A 16,233-nucleotide genomic window follows, 5' to 3' on the forward strand; every position below is an offset into this window, starting at 1 on the left:
ATATATGCAGTTTTATTATATACATCATGAATCTACTGTATTCACACAAAAGTATAATTCTTTATTTTTCCCAAGAATTTGTTGCACTAATGGATGAATGGTGATAAAGCGGGTGACTTTTATGGACGCCATGGACTTAATCTGAATCAGTTTTGTAAAAAATTGTGTTGCAATGATGAGGGAGATTTGCTGGAGAAAGTATGACACAACAAAAAAGCTGTCACCAGTAAGTGTATGCACACATTCTAAATGGCTCAGCAGCTCTGCCTCACCGAGTGGAAATGTAAGCCGTCCGTTGTTTGTCAGCGATGAAAACAAAACGCGGCTCTTCCGGAATACATTGAGAGGTGTTTACGCTGATTGTTCATAGCATGAAAGAAGCCACAATACAAAGAGACAGATACTTAACCCTCGTGCGATCTTAACATTGTGTTTACTCCCTTTGTCCTACAGGTCAAAAATGACCCATAAGACAATCTTTGTACCCTAGTGCTGTACAGCCCACATGGAAACATAAACAAAAAAGAAGTATCACTTTTTCTAATTATGGGGTCTCTTTAGGAAAAGTCATAAAATTTCAAGTTGGAAAATATAGCTTAAGGTGTTTTTTCTACGGCTAAACATGGGAGTGGGTCACTTTTGACCCGCAAGACAACACAAGGGTTAAACTACATATTAGGCAACATATTGCCAGTTTGCTGGCAAAACATGATAAAATGCATGAATTGAGAAGTTTTGTGTTACTCTTGCCAGGGCCATCCATCCATCCATCCATCCATCCATCCATCCATCCATCCATCCATCCATCCATCCATCCATCCATCCATCCATCCATCCATCCATCTTCTACCACTCATCTAGGATTGGGTGACAGCAGCTAAGGCAGAGAGGCCCAGTCTTCCCTCTTCCCAGCCAGTTGGTCCAGCCCTTCCGGGGGTATCCTAGGGCGCTCTCAGGCCAGCCTGGACATCGTCCCTCCAGCTTGTCCTGGCTTTTCTCTGGAGCCTCCTTCCGGTGGGACATACCTGAAACACCTCACCAGGGACTTGTCCAGGTGGCATCCTAACCAGATGCCGGAGCAGAGAAAACTCATTTCGGCCACTTGGCTCCGCGACCTTGTTCTTTCGGTCACGGCCCACAGCTCATGACCATAGGTGAAGGTAGGAATGTAAAATGACCGGTTAATCGGCACCTTCTCCACCAAGACAGACCGGTGCAGAGTCCACATCGCTTCTGACGGAGCACCGATCCGCCTGTCGAACTTGTGTTCCAGTCCTCCCTCACTCGTGAACAAGGCCCTGAGATGTTTAAGGGGTTGATCCCCAGCAAGAGCTCGATATCACAGACCGAAGAAATCAACAGAACCGCATCATCCGCAAACAGCAGAGACCCAATCCTGAGGCCGCCGAACGGGATTCCCTTAAAACTCTGGTTGCACCGAGATATTCTTTCTATAAAAGAACAGAATCAGTGACAAAGAGCGGCCCTGGTGGAGTCAAGCCTTAATTACAACTTGTAGACAACTTAACCGCTTATTATCAGATAACATTGTGGGAAATTTAATATTTACCAACCAAAAATATTCTGAATATGGAAACAGGGCAAGCAAATTGTGAGCATTCAGACTGAGAAAGCAGCAACATAGCATCAACAATTTCCTTCGGGATTAATAAAGTTGTTCTTATCTTATCTTATCTTATCTTAACCTAGTAAAGAAAATAAAATCCTAAGTAGATATTGCCACAAAACCAAACAAAATACCAGAGGCGTTTACAGGGTTTTAAAATTCATTGTATAAGAATGCAGACACTTGCAATGTTGATGCAGTACTTGCAGAGCACTTAAAAAGCATAAAAGTAACTGATCCGACAGACTTAGATAAGCAGATTGGAGAATTGAAAATTAAGAAAGTGATTTCATCACTTAAGAATAACAAAAGTCCAGGTCCAGATGGATCAGTGAATTTTCATACAGATACGCCCTGGATTTTAAAACTATTGCACCATAATGGACTGAGGCGACGGTAGTTGTAATTCGTAAAGAGGGTAAATAAGACAATTACCTAAATCATACACCCTGACCAAACAGGCTTTATCACTGGAAGGTTTTATGGAGATAATGCTCAATGCCTATTAAATATAATATCTCATCAAAAAGACATGAAATTAGAGAATAATTGTATCTATAGATACACAAAAGCATTTGATGTGGAATCATACACTTGGATTCAAACCCTTTATTCATCCCCGCAAGCAGCTGTTAAGGTTAATGGATACAGATGAGAGAGATTTACACGAGGATGAGGTTGCTCTTTATCACCCCTGCTGTTTGCTATTAGCATTGAGCCGCCGGCCCAGCTCATTACAGACGACAGAAACATAAAAGGAATTATAATAAATAAAGAAGAACACCAAATTTCTTTGCCCGCAGATGATATTTTATTATTTCTAACAGAACCCAGCTCAACAGTCTCGTGTCTAAAGGAGCTCAAATCCAGCGATGGGTATTATTCTGGATATAAGGTAAATGTAGATAAAACGGAGGCTATAGATGTGAATGATCTGGTTTCAGAAAGCGCGAAGCGACAGAGAAGATTCAGTTTGACCAAAGACGGCATCAAATATCTTGGCATTTACATTCTCCCATCTCGACATAAGCTGCAATAAAATTCTCAGGCATATTTGAGGTGACCTGAATAAGATGGTCCTCGCTCTCACTCTCTCTTCTGGGACCAGTAGAAAGCATCCGCTTTATTTACTCCAGATATTACCTATGGAAATTCCTAAACCAAACTTTGATGACCTCAATAAATGATTATCAAATCACTCACGTCAGATGGAGGTTTTAAAGTTCCACACCTGAATTATTATTTCTGGGCCGCGCAAATGAAGCCAATGATTGCAGGGATCTAGAATGATACATCCACGCTATAGATTGAGCTTGACGTTGAGAAAAGCAAGTGCAAAGAGCCCCTTTTTGACTTCCCTGTAAAAGAAATGCCGGCCTGGACAAGAATCACACTGAAATTTTCGAATAAAATAGCCTTTTGGCTACCAAAACTACTCTCATCACTAACAAACACTAGACTATTAAAGACCTTTACTTCTAACAGCTTAAATACTGGCTTTAGAAAATGGTCAGAATGTAGCCTCACCTATTTGCATCAACTGATCGAGGATGACAGTCTTAAATGATTTGAACAGTGGACAAATCAATTTGACAAGACACTTTAAGTTACCCACAGTTCAGATCTTTCCTTACAACGCACAAGGATTGGGAACAACTTAGAAGATCTAACCCCATTGAAAGTTTCCTAATAGCACTAATGAGTAATAGGAAAAAGAAAATAATCAGTAAGCTGCATAACATATATTTATCTATGAATATACATGTCTCCCAACAGATAAGACAGTGATGGGAAGCGGAAATAAACAATGCCATACCAATTTTTTTTCTCTCAGATATTTCCATTTCTATTTCCTACTTATTTTCTTATTGCCATGTCATCTCAATATATATGGATATATATTTTATCTTATTTTAGTTATTTATTTTATAAGGAATTAATACAGTTTTACAGTTATCTTCCACACGTAAAGAATATTTACAGCAGAAAAAAAGGGAAAAATGAACATGTACTTATCACATTGATGTTGAGAAAAACTAAATAAAAATTGAGTTTAAAAAAAAAAACAACAACTGGGGAATAAATCTAGTTACAGAATTGACAATCAAATCTGTAAAAGTAGTGCAGTTCAGTCAAAGAGTTACGGTTTTTGCCGACAACATAAACGATGAAACATTTTTGATTGCTGTATGCGTGTAAAAAATTTGCATCTTGAAGCCAACTATTTTTGGCTTACCAAAGCTGGGAGAGGAAATAGCAGTAAAAAGTCTGTTGACGTGCTGTGACTTTCTGAGCATTTTTGAAAAAATTCTGACATCTACTGGACTAGATGAGAAGTACACTTACTTCTCCATTCATATTACCTCTCTATAGAGTAATAATAGAAATCACTAATAATATAACCAGGAATTTTTGGTTGCAAGTACTACACTGTTCCAAGTTGACAGCAAAAGGGGCCAAGAATTATTTCAGGTTTTAGACCAACTGTCTTAAATTTTTTGTTGAAATGTACCATGAATCACCCCAATTACCAGTAAGTTTGGCCAGCAGGTCAGAGAAGCAGATTTGGGATCTTTTTTCCAACACCAAGCTATTGAGATAAAGGGTGAGACACTCGAAGAGGCTCAAGTGAAGATGCTATCGCCGATACGTAACTTATCGTGTGTGTGTGAAAGATGGTCTTCAACAGAAAATGCATGCTTATTTCCTTGCCTACAGAGACTGGAAACAAGAGGAAAGAAAAATCTACTGTGTATCCTGCAGGATGGTGTAGCCTGTACAACAAGGGTCAGGAATCTTTTTGACTGGGAGAGCCATAAAAGCCAAATATTTCCAAATATATTTCATTGAGAGCCATACAGTATTTTTAACGTATGATAAATTAAATATGTATTACTTTTAATGCGACTTCTGGTGCTGCATGGATTTGTTCGAAGTGGCGCTTCATATTTAACCGTTTCATCAATGCAATTTTATCACTGCATATTAGACATACCGCAGATCCAAATGCAAATTCCTTCATCCACCCAGCCTGGAATGCACGGTACTCATTGTTTTTTTTTTCTTTTCGCCATCTTTTCTGTTACGAGGATAACACAGTTGGCGATCTGATTTCTTCACCTTTACAATGACCCGGACGTGCTCGGAAGCCATTGTTTCCCCGACCCGACTAACGTGAAATTTATCTTCAAATCTAATTTCTGTTTACTTTGAAATGACAGTATTATGAAGAAATATCATAAGAATTTTCAAATCGGTTCCAAACTGTTTTGCGGTACACCCTGGACCAGTTGCCACATACAGAAACAAACAACCATTCAATCTCTCATCTACACATTTTGACAATTATTCCAATTAACCTTCTACATTTGGACCGTTGGACCGGTTTTTGGACCGTTGGAGGAAACCTGAGAAGATGGAGGAAACCCATGCATACATACAGACACGAGGAGAACATGCAGACTCAACACAAAAAGGCCTCCTGTTGGAATCAGTGAGGCGCTAACCACTGCGCCACTGTGCTGTGCATGAATAATTACCTCAATATACATTTGGTAAGTAGCAGTATTCATATGAAGACAGCTACAGTATCAGTACAGTATATGTCTCAATGAACAAATGAACAGTTTGCGTGAATGTGTGTGTGCGTGTGTATGTATGTGTGTGAGTTATATGTGAGCATATGTATGTGTGTGTACCTGTGTTTGTGTTGAAATATCAACTGTCTCCTGGAGAGTTGACATTTCTCATAGCATACTGTGAGATGCGTCCACAGCTGGCCTTCCTGCTCCCTGACCTGCATAGAACTGCAGGAGATTCATAATGGAACAGAGACTCTGAGTTTAAACTGGATGGAAAGCTTCCACACTTTGCACTCTTTGCAATATTGAAATATCCTCTTGACCCTGCAAGATTTATGGAACATCATTGAAAAATGCACCCAGGGTGTGCAGATGACCCCAATTGTTGTGATTTTTACTTCCTCCGAGAGGGAGATGAGTTTTAACAATGAACGGTTAAGGGATTTCCTGTTTCTCCTGCTGTGTCTTGCTCTTTCACCATCTTCCTTCTGAAGCTGTATCATATGCCGCATATAATAATCAACAAAATGTCTATGTTACAGAGTAAATCTTACCATCATGCCCACAAGCATTCCTTGATTAATTAATTCACTTGATACTGCTTCAATTATTCTACAGTTAATATTCATCACAATATTTTCAAAACCAAGGCTCATGCATGTAAGCAGTATACCTTTACTATTTCATTGCCTTCAAAGCATAAATGTTAGGAAAATAAAAAACAAAAATAATGAAGCATATTACTGCCTTACAACATGGCAAGAGTCTGACTGAATTGCAGTATATTGCAGTATAATTTCAATAGGAAATAAAAAACTCCTTTGCTGATATTGATTACAAATTTCATCTTTTTGTAATCGATTTCTCATAGGAAACAACTTGAAATTGACATCAAGGAAACCAGTTTACCCAAGAGACCGATGTTTCTTTAGAAGAATATAAATCAACATGATGCTGTTATCATGGAAATTAAGTTGATAAAATGCACAGACACAGTTCCTGCTTACATTCCAACAGGGGCACTTCTGTGTCGATGTCCTCCCGTGTCCGTATGGGTTTCCTCTGGGTTCTCTGGTTTCCTCCCACAGTCCAAAAACATGCAGAAGATTAACTAGAAATAATTAGAAAAATTGTCCAGGCATATAAAAGTGAGTGGAAATGTTTGTCTCTATATGTGGCTCTGCGATCAACTGGAGTGCAACCAGCTTCTTGGCCAACGATAGATGGGACAGGTGCCGGCAGCCCCACGACCCTGAGAATAGGATAATGATGGATGGGTGGATGAATGGAACTGGGTCTTATGGATTATCATAATAACACACTTTAATCAAAACAAGAACATTATTTTTGTCTATAAATATATATTTTTTCAATTATTTTTAATTTATTTTTCAATTCATTTTTTTTTTAAATCATTTTTTATTTTTTATTATTTTTTTGCTTTTTATCATGTATTTTAATTAGTGGCACAAAACGTTGCAAATATTTTTTGTTTCATTTAAAAAATTGTGATAAATGAATATCACCCAGTCACAGGAAAGTTGCTGCGCAAACTAATTCACAGTTTCCCTGAAAATGCTGCTAACAAGACACATCTTCATTATATCAAGGACCTTTACACTGATAACTTACTCCATATGGAGGACAATCACACCCACTGGGACTCACGTCACCGTGTGTGTAAAACATAGAAAGCATGCCCAATGCAGACATAAGCAAATGCAATCAGTACATATGCACACTGAACTAGATTTACAGTGACATGTACATGCACACACTTGCACACGCACACACACACACACACACACACACACAGAAAGAGAGGAGAGAACGAGTAAGTCATTTTGAAAGCTAATAGGGACCGGTCCTTCTACCAAGACATCTGCTCTGTCCCCGAGACAGCTGGTGAGCTAATCAGACCGCCTGGCGCCATTGCTACTCTTCACCTCCCTTGCCACTCTGCTGCCCCTCCCAAAAATATGCATCCTGGCACACATGACAGGTGGCCCTGTGTAAGTGTGACACTGCGATTGATTGAAATAAAAAATAATTTATGCAATTCATTAAATTAAAATGAGCATGGACATATAATTGCAAACAATCTGCTAGGTGAACTGAGTTTATTTGTGTTTATTTCAGCAAAATATGTATGCTGGAGTGTATTTTTTTTTTTAAATGATTACATTTGGATTTGATTACGACAAATCAGATTAAAAAGAATAATTTAGTATTCCAGAGTTTCACGACCAGCTATGATCACTTTATACATGTGACACAACCGACCTTGGCTGTTATTGTTTTTTTATATGATGAAAACAACAGGTAGGTTGTGCTGGAAACAACAATGCTGAATACTGAAAACAAATTTGAGACAGTAATCATATAGTTAAATATTCTCCCCTTGTACCTTTTCCTCAATTTACATTGTGGCATAAACTGCCACATGTTCTGTTGAGTATATTAACAATTCATAAAATCATATCTGAGCAATAACTGACCTGCCAACAGTAAATGAAAACCTCTAAACATTAGCTTGTGCTATGATTGATAGGGACAGGAATAAACTGAGGTTATTGTGTTTTGCTGCAAGAACATAGAGCACAAGACCCTCATTTCTCTTTCCTGAAAGGTTTATTTCCACAGTAGCCTGACCTTTTCAGGAGTTCACCCGGATAAATGTCATGCTGGGATCTGCTTTAGGCAATTTCCTGGAGCCTTACTGGTAAAAGATGGAAATCTCTTGAAACCTGTGGGGGAATTTTGTCCGTCTTGAGATGATAATTGCCCGAACAATATAGTAGGTCAGTGCATGGGTAGCGTGTACATGTACTAACGTGGGTGTGGGTAGCAAAACAACAATGAGGCCCTTTTTACAGATGCAATCAATGAAATATCAGTTTCGGTAATGTTAATACACCTCTTAGTTAATGCACATCCATAAAACCACACACTGCAGGTGTAGATTCGAAACACACAAATTTAGTGATTGAATAAATATCAAGATCGAGGCAGAAAGATAGACCATTGGGAAGAACTCCAGGACTATGATGACCATCTGTCAGGTTCCACACACTTGGTCACATTATGTGCAGTAATGGCTGTTTTATAACCCCCCACTTTCCTTGCATCACATTCAGGGATGAGCTCAATGGTCATCCTCCCGCAATGCCATTTGGTATATTCTGTCGCACTTCCCTGGGAGATTGCGACATAAATTCATTCAAGTGGAGATGCACGGTGCATGCACCCGGGCATCCCAATTTGCAAAAAAAAAAAAAAAAAATTAACACAAAAAATGCACACCTATGGCATCCTCAGGAAGACACACACACACACACACACACAAATAAATTGCTGCATCTGAGTGAGCGGATATTCTACTGAAGTCAATTACGGCCAAGGCACCTCTTCACCTCTGCAGCTCATCAATAGTCCTTAAACACTGCAGTGTAAACAGCGGTGAAGATTTAATGGTATGCTGCAGACTCTGTGTTGGCTCTCACACACTCACTCTTCTACATTTATGTATGGGGTGAGAGGTGCGTCAGGTTCCTCTTGGAAATCATCCTTTCCTCTATCTTGTATAACTTTACATCTGATATTGTTGTGAGCAATAAAGGATTTTTTTAATCTAAAAAAAAATTATTTAATTGCTTTCGTGGGCATGTAGTAATTTTTCCTCCATATTTTTGGACCAAATAAGTAATATTAAATGAGGAATATTTTCTACCTTTTCTCTGCACAACTCCTGCCTTACTTTGCTGAGATTTAGCAGGACTACCTCCAAGAGCCCCCAGCATCACTCAAGCATGACTTTTCTGCAGTCATATTGCATGCTGCTTACTGTTTACTGTCCTTTTTTCCTGTTTAAATATGTAAAAATGATGATATGTCTAAATAAGGAAAAAGGCCGTCATTGAGGGGGAAAAGCAAGAAATCCACTTATCATATTGGATTTCGATTAATTGACTGCAGGGAGATAGAGATCGAGGGGCGGCATGGCGCGGCGCAGGGCGTACCGTGCTCGTCCTTGGAACTGAACATTTCTAGTTTAATTTCTGGCTCCTTCTTGTGTGTTGAAGTGTTGTTGAGCAAGACACTGCACCCCTAACCACTACCCTGGCACCGCTCATGGTTCATCCATGATGGGTTAAATATGCAGCGAAGGAATTAATAAAGTATAATTTGAATAAAGGTACTCATCAGAAGAACATTAAGTCTGAGTATGAAAGTGTTTCTTGGTGTCGTGTTTGTACAGCTCCTTTTTAATATGCGGTTTATTAGCTCAGTAAAACTCAATGAAATTATTTTGCATGCAAAGATAATAATGCCTGATTCACTATGTGTTTTTAAACACTGTGTCTAAATATATACAGAATATATTCATAAACTGCATGTACACACACACACACACAGGGCATCATGGCAGTTATGGGAAGGATGCCAGAGGAAGCACTTTATTAGTGTTGAATGAATCCTCTAACTTCATCACATGGAGTCATCTGGTCTCTATCCTCACTGACATGATAATTCAATGAAGGAAGGTAATGAATAAACATGGATCCCAAACTGCAAAGCCATGGAAGGTCTTTGTTCCATGGGTTTGTGTCTTTGTGAATGGTCACAGGTCCATGGATGCTTGCATGAGATCAAATAATGATTCCTTTATGAAATTATCAATGGGTTGACCAGAACTCTTGCAAATCACACACTTGTGCTGTTATGGATTTGCAAATTGGTTTTGGCAGGCGACTGGAGGGGTCGCCCACCTCTCCCAAGCTTTCTCATATAAGAAAACAGCGCTAACAGGGGACGGCGTGGTGCAGGAGGGAGCGATTGTCTTTGTTACCGAGCATTCCTGGTTCGATTCCCGGCTTGTCAAGTATTGTTGAACAGGACACTAGTGGATGGCAGCCTACTGCTCATGGTTCATCCATGATGGGTTAATTGCAGAGAAAAAATTTCTCCATGAGGGATTAATAAAGTCAAAATTATTATTGTTAACATGAAGATTTTACCTTTATGCCGCAGTAAAATTGTGTGCTGCTGTTGTCTCACTGGTACTAGAATAGAAAACTCCTATTGCTGGCTTGCATGGTGAAATGAAACATGACACAATGTATATTGCTCACCTGCCCCTGTGTATAGAACAACACAAGCAATGTCAGAACAAGAGGAAAATTTATGTTTTATTGTATTTCTTATTCTCCCTCCTTCCTACTATTATCTATTATTGTTGTGTTTTTGCTTGAAACTCTGGCACAACAATTTCCTTCGGGATAAATAAAGTTGTTCTTATCTTATCTTATCTTATCTTATCTTATCTTATCTTATCTTATCTTATCTTATCTTATCTTATCTTATCTTATCTTATCTTATCTTATCTTATCTTAAAACAGTCGAAAACTGAAATTGTAATGAATCCCCAAAACAATCCCTGTTGACTTGGCCTGTTGGCTGTGCATAAACCTACAAAATATTGTTATATTCTTCCTAAAAACACTCAAAGGGACATGCTTCAATGTCCACACTTGCATTTTTGGATACACAGCAGGGTATGTGGCTCACTATACTCCCCTTCGCACCATCAAGGCAGAGTTAAGGTGCCCAGGAATAATCAGTGAAAGCACAGTCTACCCCGTGGCTGTCAGTAATCAATGAATAAAAAAGATATAATTGGGGAAAGTCCTTCTCATAATGTAAAATGAAGCTGTGCGATAGAGATAACAGTTGTGTAGCATGGTCCATTAAAATCAAATGAAACCTACTAGTCTGTGATATGATCCAATATTGCACGGCTGCATGTGTCTGGACGCAGACATGGTATTGATTTACCCAACCTTCTGACCGGGCAAAAGGGGAGATATGCTAATTTGGTAGTATAATGTTACATCTGGCAGGAAATGTGCTATTCTATCTATCTATCTATCTATCTATCTATCTATCTATCTATCTATCTATCTATCTATCTATCTATCTATCTATCTATCTATCTATCTATCTATCTATCTATCTATCTATCTATCTATCTATCTATCTATCTATGTGTCTTTTGTTTTGTACTATTTTGAAAATGATTTTATGGGATAATCCCTTATTCACATGGAATATGAATACACAGGAAGTGTGATCAATATCAATTTTGGAACATATGCATAGCATATGCATGCGTACACACACACACACACACACACACACACACACACACACACACAAGAAATTCACAATGGAGTCAGTGGTGTTACAAATGTGTGCCACATCCACCATGAATACATCAACCTACATTATAATGTAATTTGGAACAATATAATAAATGACACTACAATAGTTTGAATAGTTAAAAAACCCTGCAGGTAACTGCAAGCAAGAACTTTTTCAGACATTTAAAACCAAAACACCCGTGGCTGCATGTCATACCTTTTTTCCTTCAGGTATCAATGTTATTGATCACCTTTAGATGCCTAAGCATGGATTTTAACACGTATTTTGAACAATCAGATACACCAAAAAGACCTTAAATATAACCAAATCTCCAACCCCAAAGTCCACACACCTCAATACTCAAAATATCCAGGTTTTTTTGATTTCTATCTAAATAGATGAATGACATGACCAGCTGTGATCTTGTTCTTCAGTCTCCAAATAGTGATTTTATTACAGCCAGTACAGGGAAGCAGCTTTTTAGCATTCAGATTTGGATTCAATAATGTGTGTTGTATGATATGGACACATTTGCTTACAAGCTCTACGTGCTCAAAATTACATTTATTTACCAGGTCATGGTTTGTAGTTTTAGATCAGCTCTGCTGTGGCAACAATTAATCGCAGCTTTAATTAAATGTGCAGTGTAAACCATTACTTTGGGCCAGAAATATGATTTACCAAACCCTTTCAGAAAAACGTCCATAAACACTATATCAGACATATACATTTCTGCTGTTAAAAGCAGCCAGACATCTTGTGCGATCATAGGTGATAAAACCATAATTATACCTTATATATGAATAGATTCATAAACACTAACAGCTTGAATGCAAAGTGGCTGAAATCTGTGCATTTTGAAATGTGTTTCATGGATCAAAAGGCCACATTAGGTAAACAATGTTTGCTCTGCATATGTTTAAAGAGTCTGTTCCCCACAGGAGCACCAACATGTCTCGCTTTTCCAAAATTCAGGAAAAATGATCCTAATTTTACAGTGTCAGCTTTGCTTGTTTGACACCAACGGGAAAATTATATTCGAAAAAGGCATACTATGATCTAAATAGCAAATACTCATGAAAAAATTCATGACCACATTGTATTGCTTAATAGTGACGGCATTATAAATGTGTGGCTGAAATAAAAAACTGTGAAAGTAGGAGTTCTTCCCTGAAAGGCGATGCAATTTAGGACTGTCAGCTATGAAATCATTACATAGAAGAGAAGACTATCCACACCAATGCTAATATATGCAGACAAAGTTTAGAAAGGAGTTTGGAGACAATGCTGACGGGAGATGATGATCAACAGCTGAGCTCTTTGGAATCGTTGATGAAAAAAATGTCACAAAAATTCCGAGGATACTTCTTGCAGTGTTTCACTTTTTACAGAAATGGCTATTAAAAAAAGTAACTCCACCTATTTCCTCACCTTCCCATTGTCACTTTCCTGCTCCTGCCTTGTCCATCATTCCTTGCTCTCTAATCCCATTTCACTCCTTAACTGCTTTTTCTTTCCTAAGAATGGTACATGGCCTATTGCCATAGTAACAGACAGCCATGACAGGTGGAGATAGCAAGTAGTGCAGCGATGCATGACTCCCCTTGGAAAAACAGAATACCAGCACTATAGAATGGGAATGAACTGAACATTCCCTCCTAAATAGTCAGCCTGCTCACAGATGTACAGTCAATACACCGGTATTTATCATAAGAGTGCCCGTACCTTATTTACATTCAACTCATGCAGCAAAGCGACATGGCCATTGTTCCACTAGTGGACTAGAGAGAGTGGACTATGAAATTAAGCGTGTTGTGTGTTTCTATTTCTTTGCTTTCTATGTGCAGATTTCAGCCAGACGTGCAACCCGGTCGCTTTTCATGTCAGTGAGGATCCAAACCCAGTTTTGTCGCAAATGGTTGCGGCAAAACGGGTTCTCTATAATGTGCAAATCGGGTGATTTAGTTGAGAAAAGTTAAAACTGTCACCCCTATATCATCCACAGAGAGGATGTGATCCGCCGGCACAGACGTTCATTTATATTCCCACGACCATAACAATAAGACATCTCACTGCAAATGACCCATTTTTCCATGCACACTCACCATGTTAAACACTGCGCAACCACAGCTGCAATAATCCTTGATAGATTTCTCACACATTGATGACAACCGTGCTTGAACAGTGCAGAGTGTCCTTAGTTGAACACACACATTTCTTTTTAAAAGGAAGATACTGCTGACTCCTATGAAGAAGTTCTATAAATCAGAATATCTCATCCCGGTTGGTTATAGTAAAGAGGAGGAGCTAACAAGGTCCCCTTTGACCCCCTTTTATGGGGGAGCATGAACATTTGACTGGGTGATGAGTGAAAGGATTAGAATTGAAGAAAACTACAATGTAGGTCACACAGCTAGGTACTTATCGTGAACTTACCATTAGCAAACACACAGCTGATTCGGGGATGAGTTGAACAGCCATGATGGGATCCTTGGATAGTTTGTGATGAAAGGAAGCCCTTTACGCTCTGCCTCCTCTGGCTCTCACACCGCCTGTCTTGATGAAGTCTGTGTCCTTAACAACCTCCCTCGCGGTGCTGCAGACAGCCTTTGGTGTCTGATGCCAAATCCCTAGAGAGCCGGTGGCTCCAGTTTAAGTGAAACTGTTCAGATTGATTGCGAAGCAATTTTCTTTCAGGTCCCCCTCAACTCCTCCTTCTCACTTTTAAACCCGTCTCCTCAGCACACCCACCTTCCCCCAAAACCTCTGTGACTCCGGCACCAGCAAACACTCCCCTTGCTTCGATTCTGCCGTCCGTCTCCTTTTTCCAGACTCTTCTTACCGTACAAAGTACATCCACGCACGCACACAGATCTTTGCTGTCTCTTGAGGGGGTCTGGTTGCCGCTCCGGGGGATGTTGCCTGCACGAGTGATGTTCCTCAGTGAAAATTACTCCTCCACTGTGGTGGAAAAGACAGACACTCAGGTCTCCACTCATGAATCCAGTGCAGAGCGTTCCTTTTTACATCAGTGTCCCCACTTCACATATTGCAAGAGAGAAAGAAAGAAAGAAGAAAGAAAGGAATGTGTAGACAATATCAGAAATGTAGGAGTACAAGTAAATACAGCCGGAGGCAAAAATATATTATGGTTAGCGCAGCCCCTTGTGAGAGAGATCCATACTGTACTGTGCATAAGTGATGGTGGGTGGAGACAAGGGAGGAGAGAGTGGAATAGGAATGGAGAGAGAGAGTGGAGACCGCGCCTTTCCATGCCGGCTGAATTGACAAGGCAGCATTGAAAGTGAATGGATATACCAAAGGTTATATAAGGGGTGTAAGGGTGGGTAGTCATATGATTTAGATCTACAGTTGCTTGTCATATCTATATACACTTGTATTGCGGTGGCTGATTCTTAAAGCGGTGGTTGACATTAATAATTTAGAAATCAGCATTGCTTTTGTCTCGACATGCATGCAAGGTAGTGATGGAGTAACAAAAATGTCAGCATCATTAATACATTTTAGTTGTTTGATTTATATATAACATAAATAAATAAATACTAGTAGATATGTGTACCAATACTATGTATATGTATATATATACACACACATATGCATCGGAAAAAAAACATAGAAAAAAAAAACAATTTGGACAATGCAGATAAGGAATAGAAGTATTCATTAGTGTTGATTAGTCACATATGCTAATTCATGTTCTTGAACCCTGTTATCAAAGCTGAAAGTATAACTTTTACAATTATGGATCTTAATTATGAGCAGATTTTTATCACTTTCTCTCATTTAAGACAAGCTGTGGGTGTTACAAGTATTGCAGTATTCAATTTAGCAAAATATGTATTGGCAGACAAACATAAACATAAATGTCTTGGAAATAATGAAGTACCATAGACATAAGACACTTTTTGATGTCATCTTCCCTCTCTCGTATTTGTCATTATTTATTATTTATCATAAACATTGATGAAGTGATCTTAGATAGACATAAGTAAACAAAGCTTATTTATAGCGATCTCTTGTCCAAGATAGCTGTGGAAAAAAATCCACATAACCAGTAGTTGGCCACTTGTCGACCTCTACTGGCCATTTAGAAAAATGGCGTTCACATTAAAACAACATGATCACACACTGACCCAAATAATAATAATAATAATATAATAATAATAAAAAAATAATAATACTACTACTACTACTAATAATAATAATAATAATGCGAATTATAATGATACAACTATTACTACTACTACTACTACTACTAATAATAATAATAATAATAATAATGATAATAATAATGCATTCATGTTAAAGATGTATAAATATGAAGAAATTAGGGTGAGAAACAATAAAATAAAGATTATTCTTTCATTATCTGTTCTACAACTTGGGTTAGCAGTGAAACTAAGTGTCCAGTTAACCTACTAGTGATTTTGGACTGTGGTCACAATATTTATAAAATGCAGTGAACATACAGTATGTTCTCTATATAACCCTATTCTTTAATTTTTCTTTTCTCCCCACCACACCAATTAACTTCATATCTGCTTTCACTATATTCATAATTACTTCATAACTTTTACCACCATATTCACTATGAATATACATGTAAATTTCCAAAATACAACTTCCTTCTCCAAAACATCTAACATTGTCCCTCTGACGGACTCATTTTCTGAGCCTTTCAATCCTCGTCACACCCAAAAAGAACCTCAACATTTTCATATTCTTTTCATATTCTAAGTTCAAAAGCATAAATTCTTACTTCGCACCTTCACTTCACATGTGCTGCCAAGAACTAAAAAAATT

General features: G+C 38.5%; 1 protein-coding gene across 1 annotated transcript in view; it reads right to left on the reverse strand.

Moving 5' to 3' along the window:
• The window catches only part of frmd4a (FERM domain containing 4A), a 104,530-nt gene extending 90,574 nt beyond the window's left edge, over window positions 1-13,956 (reverse strand). The window contains exon 1 of the mRNA XM_086162774.1: window positions 13,846-13,956. Within this exon, the coding sequence (XP_086018900.1) occupies window positions 13,846-13,890 (45 nt within the window). The 5' untranslated portion in view covers window positions 13,891-13,956. The remainder of the gene's footprint in view (window positions 1-13,845) is intronic.
• Window positions 13,957-16,233: the final 2,277 nt, after the last annotated feature.

Source organism: Fistularia commersonii, chromosome 17 (assembly GCF_037954325.1).
Source record: "Fistularia commersonii isolate RoL2024-O1a breed Wild chromosome 17, RoL_Fcom_v1.0, whole genome shotgun sequence".
Taxonomy (NCBI): Eukaryota; Metazoa; Chordata; class Actinopteri; order Syngnathiformes; family Fistulariidae; genus Fistularia; species Fistularia commersonii.